Source organism: Protomyctophum bolini, assembly GCF_963924005.1.
Source record: "Protomyctophum bolini genome assembly, chromosome: 13".
In the NCBI taxonomy this organism is placed as follows: Eukaryota; Metazoa; Chordata; class Actinopteri; order Myctophiformes; family Myctophidae; genus Protomyctophum; species Protomyctophum bolini.
Genome location: NC_137874.1, coordinates 27,148,371 through 27,163,567, shown reverse-complemented (window position 1 = coordinate 27,163,567; position 15,197 = coordinate 27,148,371). Strand labels below are relative to the sequence as shown.

Below are 15,197 nucleotides of genomic sequence, written 5' to 3'. Positions count from 1 at the left end.
TTAAAACGCCTAGTAGCAGACCTCCATTTATCTCAAGACTTTAATCCTAAAGCAAACTGTGGAAGTACAGGAGACAACACCAAAGAAAATACGGCCTCCCTCTCCTTATGTCCACACTGTGTTCCTTTACTCACGACTGTTTGAACATGCTCAAAGGTGACCACTAATGACAAAGGGGAGGTCACTGATTATCAGGCTTCTCATGTCAAAGATCAACTGTGGGCATGAGTAAGCGCTGTTGTCTTTTTCATGTTTCCTCTGCACGCCCACTGGAAGTCAAATGATAAGACAAGTACTGGATGTGGAAATACTCACTCTGGACATCTGAGATCTGCCTCAGAAGAATACTGACAGTCACGCACATTGACGCAGGGATGGCAACATGCAACATACAAAATTATAGCCATATAGAGACTGAGTCACCCCACACGGCTAATTTATACTTCATCGTATGACCAAGTAGCTCAGCAGAAAGAATTCATTTGAAAATCAGATCTTTTGGGTGATCGACACAACCATACGATGATATAACCCAGCCTTTAGTGGCAAACACTGGAGACATGAGGTCATGCTTATGCCATCAGGGTCATGGGGTAACAGTGGCTGTAGTAGGGGAAGTATGTCGCCTTGCTAGCGAAATCTGGGGCGCCCACATGAAAGGGCCTGTGCTGCCAAGAGGAAGAGGCTATGTCTAATTCCACTGGTTACTATTACAGATGTCGGCTAAATTGGAGACTAAAGAACACACTGACTGTTATCCCACAGCAATGGAAACGGCACATGAGGATATGGGCCCGAAGAGATTACTGTGATATCTGTGGAAAGCCATGCTTGGAAAAGCTCATTTGGACTCATGTATTTGTTGGATACACTTGGAAATGGTGTCAATATCTCATCTCAAAATGAGATACCAGGAGATATTCTGTAATAACATAGTTAGTTACAATGCAGACGAATAGAAGTGCACACTGCACAGCGTAACATAATTGCCTGATACGAACCAGTTGTACATCAAATGGAAAACCCATGGCAAGAAAAATGCAATCCTATAAACTAAATTGGTGCTACCCTTTGAATTTCTTTAATACTTATTTAATATGAGACCTTTAATATGAGTACCATAAAACAAGATACAGATTCAGAACAGACAGAAGTGTGAAATAACCAACAGTCAAATAACCACTCAACCCCTAAGAGACTGAAGCCTTTCTCACATGTTACTCAATGAGTTGCATGACAATTCCTGCTCAAATTATCCTTACTTCCATTTAACACCTTATGTACACTAGGCTTCTCTGTTACTCAGGGGAAAATATGCACCAGCTCATTTCCACCCACAGCCAAAAATGTCAAGCTTCACAGACAACGGTTTCAACAACCAGTTGTCATGCTCTGACTTCATTATTTACTTTCGTATCTGTATGTATAGGATTTGAACCATACCCCTTAATGTTCCTGACAGTCACCTCCCTACCATTTTCCATCCTCCCCCTTCCTAAACTCTCTGGGGATATAAGAAGGTTGGCTTTACTGTGTTGTGACCACCATCCAAAGAAAAATAATGAGCTGTGTAGTCTGTACTGAAAGACCAACAGAAAATGGTAAAAAAGAATTGCTCACAATGCATGTTATAATCTTGCATTCATATACAATGACTATATTATATACATTTATCACAGATTACATTTTCTTATGTCAGGACTGAAAGAATTCCACCCAAGCTCCGAAATGCAAGCATAGTTAATCATCAATAATACAATATACATTTTTAGCAGTAGAAAGGATTCCAGAGCATTGCAAGTATAACTGGTTTTGTGGATTACTGGATTTATAGGCCTTGTACCAACTACACTCACGCTGTCGTGATTCTTTATACCAGGAAAACTGCTTTTTCAGCAGTTAAGGAGAACTTTTAAAGCATCTCATATAGTTGTGTAGATATTAACTACTAATATATAAATGTCTAAAGTTATCCCTTATCTGTTGCTCTATATGTTGAAATGTAAAACAAAAGCTGAGGTTAAGAATTGTGCTATTATCTTATCTTAAATTCAATACAAGTCAGCAAACAGTGTTGTGCAAAGCCCCAGGAAATAATAATGATTATAGCCGCAAGGAAATGGAGGTAAAAATCAAACACAGCCAGTCAGACTGGATGGATCAGCAGAATATACAATAGATACATCTTTCTTCCAGCACCATAAAGAGTTCTGCCTTTTAAGAGGATTATTACGGCACGCACGTCATCTGGGTCTGTGCAAAACAGCCTGTGCTCACACATGAGGGAACTCCACTTGTCCAGAGGGGACATGGCATATTTTAGGGGTGTTCCTGTAAATGTCTGGATTAGTCACCAGCACGCCACAGGTCCATAATTAACAGCTTGACTGAGACATGAAGTCCTTGGAAGCTTTAGATTGCCCAGCAAGAAAGATTAGGCTGGAGTAAGTACCCCGCCAATGTACCCCTTACAGGATGGGGGGTGTCCGGGGGATGGGGGTCCACAAGGTGGGGTGACTGACTGGGGTCGATACAGATCAGTGTGGACCCTAACACACACACACACACACACACACACACACACACATAACTGTCTGTCCAGCGTACCCTCATATTCCCTTGAAACACTTAATCCCGTCCTTATCATAAGCTGTTGGGAGGCTTGGACTGTCTGCAGTGGGACAATTGGTAGAGCATTTTATAGTCGGTTTCCAAGCCACAGCAAATTAAATTAAAGCTGGTGTCTCTTTGCCCCAATCCCTTTAAATCTTATTGTCTTCGTCACAGTAAGTGACTGCAGGTTTAAACGAATGCATCTGTGGACATAAAAGCCAGACAGTGACCCGGGCTGAGAATCGTAACTCATCAGATCGCTCACACTTCCACTCCAATCATCCAGGCTCTAAAGGAGCAGCTCGCAGGTCCATATTTGCTCTCAGAGTTCAATTGATGCTCAGGATTTTACAGTGTGGTTCTCACCAATTCTCTCTCCCCCTACATATATCCATTTAAATGGCATACAAAAGAGAGCACAGAGCTGGCAGAACATCATCTGTGATGATTCAGGTACACATGAAGGACATGCAGCATCATTCCTTCCAGAGTCCAGACCCTCCTCCTTTCTCCCTTTACAGTTTCATAGATGGTCGTAAAACAAATATAGGCTTCATGAAGCCCACCCACTGCATAAACAGTGGAGTCTAAAATCTCCCTCCACCATGTTTAACATTAACCTCTGTCATTTGGAACCATTTTTTTCAGCACCTACAGTACCAAAAACGCAACAGTAGTGTCCTTTGTGCTTGTCCATACCTGGGTTAGGCCGCTGCATGTGTGACTAAAAAAAGACAGCCCACCACGTCTGTTTACCAAGTCCACAGTGTGGAAAGTGGTGGTTGCAGAACTTATGACTGTTTGTGGACCACTGCTCTCGGCAACAGAAGCCACATAAACTTAACAGAAAACAGAAAGCTCATTTTTGGCCATGAATATGTAACATATGGAAAAGTTTGATACATGTATTATAATTTGCGGCCATTAGAGCCAACTATAGTTCTTTTTTATGATTTTAAATGAATGAATAATGACTTCAGTTTTGCTCATGCTAACGCTACAATATGGTAAGCAAGCTGTAAATAATCTAATTTTATTCCTTTGTTTGAACTTTTCAAATAGTGGCCACACCACTCAGATATTTAAGTCTTGTATAAAGTATATTGGCTGTAAATCTATCAAATCCAGACACAAACAACCTTCAACAAAAGGCACTGAGACTTTTGTGGTTCTAACCATCATCTTGGATAAGGCAAGCAGTGGTTTATAAAATGCAATCTGCTTCTTTTTATCTGTGTGTGTGTGTGTGTGTGTGTGTGTGTGTGTGTGTGTGTGTGTGTGTGTGTGTGTGTGTGTGTGTGTGTGTGTGTGTGTGTGTGTGTGTGTGTGTGTGTGTGTGTGTGTGTGTGTGTGTGTGTGTGTGTGTGTGTGTGTGTGTGTGTGTGTGTGTGTGTGTGTGTGTGTGTGTGTGTGTGTGTGTGTGTGTGTGTGTGTGCGTGCGTGCGTGCGTGCGTGCGTGCGTGCGTGCGTGCGTGAGAGAGAGTGAGCGCATGCGCACACTGTGTGCAATTTTCCCATCATTGTTGCAGAACAGAATAGCCCTGGTGTGTGGAACGGCATGGCCCTCTGTCTGTGCGACAACAATGCTTTAGTGATCCACACACTACAATAATAGCTGCTGGTACAAGGACCTTTTGATGGAGCGCCACGGTAACGCTATGGCTCAACGGAACGTGCATTCTGTTCTGTGTCCACTTTCCTGCCTGCCACTGCAGCAATCAGCCCCTCCCAACTCCCTCTCACCTCTTCTTTTGTGTGTGTGTGTGTGTGTGTGTGTGCATTCCCCCCATGTGCTCATGCTCACAATTAGGATCTATCAGTTGAGATGTGCTTTGAGTACCTGCCATTTGAGATGGTTGTAAGAGAAAAAACAAAGCAGAGTGGATGAAGAGGAAGGGAGGGACCACAAAAGTGACAAATTGGCCCTATCACACATGCTTCATCCGCCCCTTTGTGTTCTGTACAAATCCATCATGCTTGTTCTTACAGAGACAGGTCAGGGAGAGACCACGTGGATACAACAGAGGCTATGGTGGTCGTGGAAGAGGTACTATACGAAGCCCGGCAGTGACCCATTCATTATAACACCCCCCACCCCTCTCCACCCTCACCCGCCCCCACAAAAACACTTCCCACTATGAACACAGATGTGCTGCACCAGCACTAAATGACTTATCCGAATATAGTACATGCCGAAGGCAAGGAGAGAGAGAGAGAGAGAGAGAGAGAGAGAGAGAGATAATATATTAGTTGTGTTGTTTTACTATGTGTGTCTGTTGTTTTTTTGCCTGTCATTCTGCGTGACGGTCAGCTGCACATGGTGTCCATACATAATGCATAAATTGAGCATGCAGGTGCCGTGGAGGTAACCCCCATCACATGCATGCACTTTCCCTATGAGGGTTTAACCCAAGACTGCTGCAATCTGCCCCATCAATCAAACCCTTCTTCCTCCCCTCACTCTACTCCTCCGCTCTATCACACTCCTTTGTAACACACACACACACACACACACACGCACACGCACACGCACACGCACACGCACACGCACACACACACACACAATTAATCTGCTCAATAACAGCAGACACTACTACGCGTTATTAGGGGAATGAGCCTCAGAGCCAAATAGAGAAGGTTTTCCACCCACTAATGAGGGGTTTTCTCTGTTGAAGGGATAGGAAGGAAGGAAGGAAGGTGTTGGGAATGTGAGCCAGTCTGGTTGGTTCGTCTGTTGGATCCATGATGTAAGAATGTGGCATTTCAAGATATTTGATGTGTGACTAAGTGGCACTTGAAGATGGTGAGATAAGTTATGCTACTGTACCAACACATACTCAGAATGGATTTTGTTTCAGCAGCTGAAAACCTCAGTCATCCCAAGAGTCAAATGCCTGAAGCTGTGTAGCTGCTGAACTCTAGGATGACAAACAGGACCCAAAGCCTGGGAGGCATCAATTAAGCCATGCTCATGCATTCTTTCACTTGCAATGGTGTGACAAGACAAGAATCAATCAATTTATTGAGATGCCAGATTATGGTCCAAGTTTACATGTCATTTTAGGTTTATAAGCAAAGTGTACAAAGCCAGCTGTAGGAGATGATAGAATGTCACCATACACTTCAGCATCCCTTTCCTTACACAGCATGCTCTCGACACACTCCTCTCTGATCTGGATGCTGCAGCAGTATGTTTAACCCATTTCTTGCCAGTCCAAAGTCTGGATCATGATGGCGCTAATCTTACCACAATATACTGTAGCAATGCCAAAAGGTAGTCTAATAGGGGCTAATTTGAATGGTGATAATCAGATTTTGAGTAAACAACTGTTTTATAAAGGTTTACATAATCCCTGTATAAGGAATGATGCATACATTTGGCTACTACCAATCTACTATTGGATAGAAAATGAATAAATAACATGCAAAGCTAGAAGACATGTGGGACTATAGCCCTATACTCAAATACATTAATTGACTTATATTGAATTATAATTTCATTATTGCATAGAATTACTATAGGCTATGTATGTAGCCTATATTAACATTGCAAGTTAGGCTATACATGGGCCTTCTTCAAATTAAGTAGGTTAGCTATAACCCTAACAAATCTTTTGTTAAAATATGGATTGGATTGCCTTGAAATTGTGGTAAATTAACATGAACATATAGTGTAGGCTATTTTCGCTCGTGAGGAAACAAAAATTACTGTAACCACTCGTTCGCTACAACACATTTCACTATAATGGCAGTGGCACAGACACCTGCATAACTGAATTGCAGATATTGCATTCAAATCTGCATCGCAACAGAACAGCATCGGATATCAAGCCAATACTCTCATTCAAAATGTCAAAATATATTTGAAGCAATTGGAACGATCAGAATATGACATTCGAACTGAAGACAATATCATCACATACATAGAGTCATGCTACACAAAGCGGTCAGGTTCAGTGACACCTCCATAGAGTAGCCTGATTGATTTACAATCAGCCTATAGGTGACTGCTCATTATTTTCCTATGATAGGCTATAGCTACTAAGGAAGTCGTATATTGATCTAATCACTGTAGGCTATTGTTCCAAACAATAGCCTGGTATCATGTCAAGGGAAGAAAAGATAAAACGATCATGCCACTGCTCAAGTCCATGCGCGTGGGCAAAACCCATTGTTTGATTTGTCTCACAGTTGAGGTGCGCATGGTGTGGTGGTGACTGACAGGATCTAAAATATCAGGATGTCGGCTTGGGAATGGGATATGACATATATGAGTTCACTTCAAAATATCTTTAAACCGCACCTGTAAATCCAGATTATGTTCCCTGAAGTGGCCCTAGAAATAAAGACTAAAGAGCCATCAAACGATTGCCTCTAGATAAAGGAAACGAGTGGTGTCTTACCGGCTACAGTGTATCTATCCATGTAATTGAGCACATTCCCAAAGCTGAGGATCCCGGCTGCAGCAGTGGGAGTACGGCATCTGAGCAGCGCGTCACGGAATTTCTGGCCGGGCTTGCATGGGTGAAGGTCCGGGTTGGATTTCAGTGCGGGACTCATGCTGCCCGACAGTGTCTGGACCACATCGGAACTGCTGCAGTCCTCAATCTCGCATCCATCGCTCTCCACACACATCTTCTGGCACGAAAGATCCAGCTCAAACGAGAATGAGACACACCGTGGAAGAAAACTGGGAAATCGGAAGAAAATGCCCAGCGGTGATGAATGGTTTTAAAAATAATTAATCGCGTGTATAATGTTGTCATAAGTGTCTATGCGCCCGCCGCTCGCTCTGGCCTGGATGATATGATGAGACTGTGACTGGCTTTGCGGGTTTGCGCTCCTTAGTTTTTTCTAAGAGCCATGGAAGTGCTAGTGCAGGGGGTGTGACCTGGCTGAGTGGCTGTCAAGAACCCCGCCCCCTGGAGTCCTGCGACGAATGATGGAGCTGGCACCTGATGTTCAGTACAGAATGCGGGGAATTGCAATGTGAGAGCAGTGCTGCTGCTGCTGCTCTATAGCCTGTGCGGTCACAAATTATGTTGCTGCTGTGCTGACAGTCGAACGTCGTGATCATGCGCGACAGCTCTTTCTAGTGTCATTGTTATTTTTAAGGGGACAACAATGGGGAAGGGGCAGTAGGCCTACAGTAGTATGGCAGGAGAGAATGGAAGGGATTCACTAGGCGTTTCGAAAGTTTTCGAAAGTGACAGCGAGAATGTTTGGAACCTGTTCAAGATAGAAATGACAGGCAAAAGTGAACTGACAGTGCTTTTAGCCTTGATGTGCTTATTGCATATTCAGTAGCCTATATGAAATTCGTGCAATTATATGTGCACCGAATAAATCTTCAAGGCCCTGACAGCATAATTGCATGAAGCAATGGCATGTGTTTCCGTCTTATTTGTCATTTTCACATGTACACATGTGTTAATTTAATGTTCAGAGTAGTAACTGTAGACTTCTGTTCCTACACAATTAGGAAATAAATGGGTATCTTATCTATACTATCCAGTGACGGATAGTGGATAAGATACCCATTTATTTCCTAATTCCTATGCAACCAAGCATGTTTACTACAGAACACAGTGGCCAGGAGGATTGCAGATTGTCTGCAAGCAGGAGCCACCCACAACATTATGTTGTGTTTATTTCTTTATCAGCTGCTGATCATGTGCCAGTGTTGTTATTTTACACACCATTGCAATCAGTCATGCATTATGGTGCCGCAGATAGTCAATCGATTAACAAGAAACATGTGAATAAATTAAAATGCTTGCTATTTGAAGACAAGGAAAGTTGTGGAAATATGCAGACACTTGATCATATAAGAAGAACAGTCGTCAATGGGACTGTCAACTGCAAGCTCCACAGTGTCATCTGTACACATTTGAAATGTGAAAATATTATTGGGAGCAATTTTTCAGTGTGCATGTATATCCCTCGCTTTGCTGTTACTTCCTTAAGTCATGTGATGCCTGCTATACAGTATGTGTTGTGCACAAGTGTGTGTGTGTGTGTGTGTGTGTGTGTGTGTGTGTGTGTGTGTGTGTGTGTGTGTGTGTGTGTGTGTGTGTGTGCGTGCGCGCGCGCGTGTGTGTATAATGCGTGTTGTAGGCCTATGCTGAATGTGTATTGTGTATGTGATGCTATATGTATCCCATGTACAGCACACTGATTTTTATTTTCTTGCTCCTTAACTAACGTCCATATCATATACCAAGCATACATATATATAATATATATATATATATATATATATATAGGCCTATTTGTTTTTTTATTGATCGTTCTCTCTTTTCCCCTTGCTGCCCCCATTTATGCTTCCCATTCAGCTGCTATTAAAACAGCAGTTTTAAATTATAGACATTAGTTGCACGCTCTACTTGCGCACAAGTAGGCCATGTAGGCCACACAAGTAGGCCATGTATGGCCTACTTGTGTGCAAGACGCAAGTTGGCACCTCGACAGAGTGCATTTCTAGTTTGTTTCTGTGTTGTCTTGTTGCATGTAATCTGATGCCACCTGACAGACAAAGGTTCCTAACAGATCAATCAGTCAGTCAATCAAACAATGAATCAATCAATCAAACAATCAATCAATCAATCAATCAATCAATCAATCAATCAATCAATCAATCATGCATATAGATGAGGGTTTCTATCCCATCAGCTCTGTTTTCCTTCAGCCACATCTCCACATCTCAACAACACACATATGTAGGTGTCCCTATTTTGGTGTCCCTATTTTGGTCGTCATAGCCATTTTCAAAATGTTTCAAAAATTGCAGATCTACAAGCTCAGCTATTTTTGGCAAAGACATTTGGTGTAGAGGGGGAAAATTTGAGTGGCCCCCGGGGACACTGGTCAAACAGGGCTTAAATGGTTAAAAGCTTTAGAACTTTTTTATGACTGAAATACACCCAATTACGTTTTATGCTGTTATATTCCTCACCACAGAGACAGAAAAAAACAGGCTACAATATGCACATGGAATAAAACCTGCATGGTTCGTAAGACGTGTATGTAAATCACGCAAAGGATAACGATGCAGGAGGAGGAAAGCTGATGAGAGCCTGAAGGCTGGGAGCCTTTTGGCCAGCGCATGGATATCACAGGGATGAATGCATTCTGACTCAACTATCATTTAAAAAGTAGATGTGCGTCTTGTGGTTAAATTATGCTTGTACCTTTCATTGGATAACAAGACAAGCATTCTTATTGCACGCAGTCCGCCAAAATGTTTCATTCGGATAAAAGGTGAAGACTGCAAATTTCAGATGTTTGATGTAACTAGCTGAAACAATGCTGCTTGGCAGGCTCACTTAGTTCTTTCCAATTGATCTTTGCTGGAAAGGTGTTTGCAACAGAAAACTAATAGAACACAAGCCCAATACAACGAGTATTATGCTAAAGCCTTTGAGGGTGCCCCAGCAAACTTGTTTTCTCTCTCTCTCTTGCTGTTGCACCCCATCTCTTATTCTCTCTGACGTGCTTGATATGCTGGTCATGTCTTGGGGATCCTGTGTTTTTCTACACTGCAGAGTGGGTTGATGGACCTGGGCCTGTCTCTTGCTGTATTGTGCTGTGTGCCTGGAGCCATGGAGTCACAGCCCCAGCCTTCCTTCCTGTTTCAACTCAGGGCCGAGCCTCCAGTGCAGGATGGGAGATAACCCCTAATCGCTGGGCTCAGTGCCTGCAGGACGATAAGAGAGACTCCCTCGAAATTCTGACGTAAGGCTGCCAATAAAGTTTAAATGCCCTTTGACACGTGTCTATCAGCTGTGACAGTGACAAAAATTCACTCCACCCCCATTTATGGCAGTCTATATACTTATGGCATTGTTTCTTTTATAGTGTATAACAGTATTAAGAATATGAATAGTTTTCTTTCCCTTTTAGCCATATTGTGGAATTATTCTTATTTGTACATAAACATTCGTTTTTTAAGGATAGTTGTAAAAGCAAGGAAAGTAAAAGCGTGTGCCTCATCCATTGTTTTTTATGTTTATCTCCAGTCAAATAATACACACACAACATTTTCCGCTCCATTCTATGGAACTGTAACCTAGAAAGGGCAGAGAACCAGCGTTCCATTGTGTCTGAGCTCTGTGTATACAGTAAAGATCCTGTATCACACTTTCTGTCAAATGTAACTATATTGAAACCAGTGAGTTGGAGCGGTCACATTGCTTGGTTTTGTAGACATTCCAGCCTGAGGTCAGACTTATCTTGTGCCGACTGCCGAGTACATAAAAACTGGTTACGGTGCTGCCTGGATCACAGGTTCCTTCCTGTTGGAATATACAGGTATCGCTATCATGGATAAAACCAAGCTTTAACAAAGAGATACGCAGAGAGTAAACCTCTGTCTAAAAGCTGATAACCAGAGGGTCTTTTCTTTTTTCTCAGGGCCAAACCCTTATAATGATTAAAGGGAAGACATCGCTAAGTTTGTAGCTGACCAAAGCAATGGTTTCACATGTTTTTAAACCAGATTTTGTCTGACCATATTTCGATATTTTCACATAATTCAGACAGAACAACCCTCCAATCATTCAAGCAAGCCTATCTCATGTATGCCTCCTATGCGATGGACTGTAATGAAGTTGGTACAGTAGATTAAACCATGTTACATTTAAGATTATATCACATACTTTGCCCTCGAGCCCCTGTTGAGTTCAACCAGTTGAGTTGAATATATCCCATTCTTCTGCAATGAATTCTATTCTTAGAATGGTATTATGAGAATGTACATGTCCCATTTCTATATTGGTCCTAATTCATTCATAAAAATAGCAGTGCTAACTCGCTGGGCAATGAGTGAACCAGCTAGCCTGACTCGATTCTTACAGACCAGTGAGCAGAGACCTGGGAAGAGCTTGCATCATATTATGGGAGTTTAAACTGGCAGTAGGGTTGACTCTCTTCAGAAGACAAATTCTAGAATACATTCAGAATGTTTCTTTGTGTGTCATAAAATACTTCAAATGTATGTCCACTCTAACAGTGCCACATCCAACATTATGATTGGTGATTGCATGTCACAAGCTTACGTTACTGTTATCATTGACCCACATTTTTTAACAGTGACACTCAGCATTTAAGGGTGTGCGGTTGTCCTTCTCACCCATGTTGTGAGACGAGTCCACAATGCATCCCTTCCCCTCGTGGAGTCGTAGACATTTGTTTTCGGAGAGTGTCTAGGCTGTAGTCAGGCTTGAGGTGTGGGCTCTGCCATTCTGACCCCTTATGGTTCTCCCTTGACCTCATGGCCCCTGGCCAGTCTTTTTCTCGCATGGATGCACCTGGGACGTATCCTCAGTGATGTATTCCAAGGTCCTCAGGGTTTCGGGTCTTGCAACATCATACCCCTCACTCAGGTGACCCAGCTGGGGTGATCAAGTCCCGACTTACGTATAGCTACCCTTGATCATTCCCATTAGGGAAAAAACAGGGCCACACAATCCGCTGTTCCAGAACTACTCTGCCGGTACTGGGAGGTAGAACCATCCGGCGCGTGGAGGGACTAGGCTCTGTGGGTTGACTCCTGGCCGAGCACCTCCTATGCCTCACCTGATGGCTGTGCACCAGATTCCCAGCACCAGACACTTCATTCGGGAGTGGTGGATTCTGGTGGTGGCTTGAATGGCCCTCCTCACGGAGGACACAGGTTGGGGCGCTAACCCATACTGCTCACCCGGGTGCCTAAATGATCACATATTATACAACATGTAGTGTTGAGGAAGCAATCTGATTGATTGAAATAGCCAACTATACCTGCTTCAACCAGCATGATGGAACACCTAATCAAAACCTAAATCACACCTGTGTGAAGTGAGGGGCGCTCTTACGTATATACATCATCTCGTGAACAACTGAATTTATGTGATTGGTTGGTTAAATTTACGTCATATTTGGCGGACATTTGACCTAATTTCTCCTTTCATTGTCGATGGCAAATATGAGACGTATGGACGGTGTGCGGACAAAAGCTGTAAATAGGAGATGCTAGCTGTGCTGCATGAGTCTTGCAGAGCCGGCTGTTGGCTGAGTGGCTATAGGCTAGCAGTTTGCATGGGACATTTGCCGTTGTAGTGGCTAAATCTGGCATTAAAAATGCCATTATGAATTTCTATTGAATACAATGAAATTAAATTGAGTGTTTTTTTGAGTGGTGCAACCACTCCCTTACCACGCCCACTGCTACACTCTATATGGGTTAAAAAGCACAACGTAAGGTCTATACTAGGATGGGATGGCTATTGTGCTGGTACAGGACTGAGGTTGAGTTCCAGGGAAGCCAGATCACTGTGGTGTTGTGGCTCGTATTTATAGACTGAATAGATCTTTGTAATTATTCTGCTTGCTATGCCTGTCTCAGTGAACCAGCAGCCGTCTTCTTGATCCCATTGGCCAACAGACCTCCGGAACAGGAATGCTAAATACATAGGAGCAGAAAGCACACATGCCATTATAGCACAAACCTCAGTCTTGGCCACACTACCATTGCCGTCCGCATTTGCAATCACTGCTCCACACATACACTACTGTATATGCTTGCATGACAGTGATAAATGCTTCTTTGGACTTTTATCAAAAGCATGGATGAACAGGAAGGAATAATAGTATTGTTTTTCCAATAAAGCTCATCGACTATCCTAACAAACCCTTTTAAGACTAATTACTAAGTCATTTGTACAACATTGCAATATTATGAAGAATAAATACATTTATATTATATCTCTGCTGTCGGGAAGAAACCACCTAACTTCAAAATGTTCATTTTTCAGGAAATGAAAAATTTACAATTTTCAAGAAATTAAGAAAACTTTATATTTGGAAAACAAAGCAATACTGTCACATCAAAGTTGGCGTTGTGACTTTATTATTGTCAATTACTTGCATGAGAGGGAGAGAGGTGGTGGAGCTGAAAATTCACCTATCATTGTCAGCGGGTCAAAAGGAGAGAAGGTGTTGGCCCAACCTCCTTATACACCCCTCCGATTGATATTTATGTATTTAGATTTATTTGTATTTCATAGTTATCATGTCTTTGAAATATCTCGATTATTGTCATTGTTGCGTTGCGTTTGTGAATGAATACATGGGACCCGAATGTATACAAGACCGCAAGGCCTTTTTTCGGTGCTATCCTTTTGGACCAATGCTTTGACTGTATCATGTACTGTTTGCATTTTATATTGTCTAATAATCAAAATCAAAAGTTAGTTGCTTCAGCAGATAGTTTGAGGGTCCAATGGAGTTAAGAGGTTTTGTCCAAAGCACTTTTTACTACTTTTCATTGGTTCAATATTTTTTTAACCAACACACAGACGTAAAGGGTGTACAATAGCAAAAACAAAAAACCTCAAAAATGGGGTTAAGCGGTTTTCAGCAACGATATTATAATTCTGTTATATTGTTCATATCTTATCTTATGCTCTTGTGTACTTTTCCATGCATTTACTGCATGTGACAGAATGTCTGCCTTAATTATCACCCACAATTGAATTGTCTAATCAACACTTTCACTCGGCTGAAAAATATATATTTGGAGCTGTGCATTTTCTACCACAAAGAATAACACCAAAGGCTGTATAACACTTTCCAACACGCAACTCTTTGTGTCATGTGTTTCCTGTAGGAAATGTTAACTGCAATGTTAAATGAGCTACTGTAATGTTATGTAATTTTTAATTGTATTTCTCTATATTAATTTGTATATACAAAAAATACACTATATTTAGTTTTGAAGATACATATCAAATTGAATATTTATTTATTTATTTATTCATAAACAAATTTGTCCACACTGCCTTGAGGTCTATAAACTTGTGAAGATGTCCAGAATTGTAGAAAACGGACAGCATGATGTCACTGGTAAAATAAAGGGCAGGATGATGTCACCAGTTGTTGAGTGATAAGGAGCGAGTGCACATCCACAAAAGTGGTTTTATTCTCCTTTATTTTTCTGATCCTAAAAGGTGGACTAGTCGCTTAATGACTTTGCATTCACTAAATAAATAGCTGACCCTAGATGGGTGAGAGACACATTAGATAACAAATATTTCTCCTGCAGTAAATACAGTACATGGTGCATATACTGTACATTCCATCTAAGTATTCTTCACTGCGCCATTTGTAAAATCCTTCCATTTCCATATAATGTACCACTGTACGTGTTATTTCATGTGAATACGTCAGTTTGGCCATATGCATGGCTGTGGAATGTGACCTATCCCAGAGTAAACATTGACCACATCCGCTCTGCCTCTGGCCCCCTCATTGATCGGCCCCCACAATTTATTAGCCATTGTGACAGTTTCCTGAACAGTCAGGATCAACAGGGGAAACAGGGAAGTATGTAGATAAAGTGTTCTGAAATATGGTGCACACAATACCTATTGTGTTTTAATTACAGGTTGAACTGTTTTTACATACCATTTAGGATACGTGTGCTTGGTTGCTATGCTACATAGAATGTACCCATATGACCTAAAGCCCTACATTTTGTTGTGTTTTTTTCACTTGAAGATCTGTTATTTTCGGCAAGCGACAAAGTATTACGATGAAGTATTTAA

At 41.9% G+C, this 15,197-nt stretch overlaps 1 protein-coding gene across 1 annotated transcript in view; it reads right to left on the bottom strand.

The window, feature by feature from the left end:
- Positions 1-7,546, bottom strand: part of spns2 (SPNS lysolipid transporter 2, sphingosine-1-phosphate) — a 91,757-nt gene extending 84,211 nt beyond the window's left edge. The window contains exon 1 of the mRNA XM_080780725.1: positions 7,017-7,546. Coding sequence (XP_080636851.1) covers positions 7,017-7,248 — 232 coding nt within the window. The 5' untranslated portion in view covers positions 7,249-7,546. The remainder of the gene's footprint in view (positions 1-7,016) is intronic.
- Between the last annotated feature and the right edge of the window lie 7,651 nt (positions 7,547-15,197).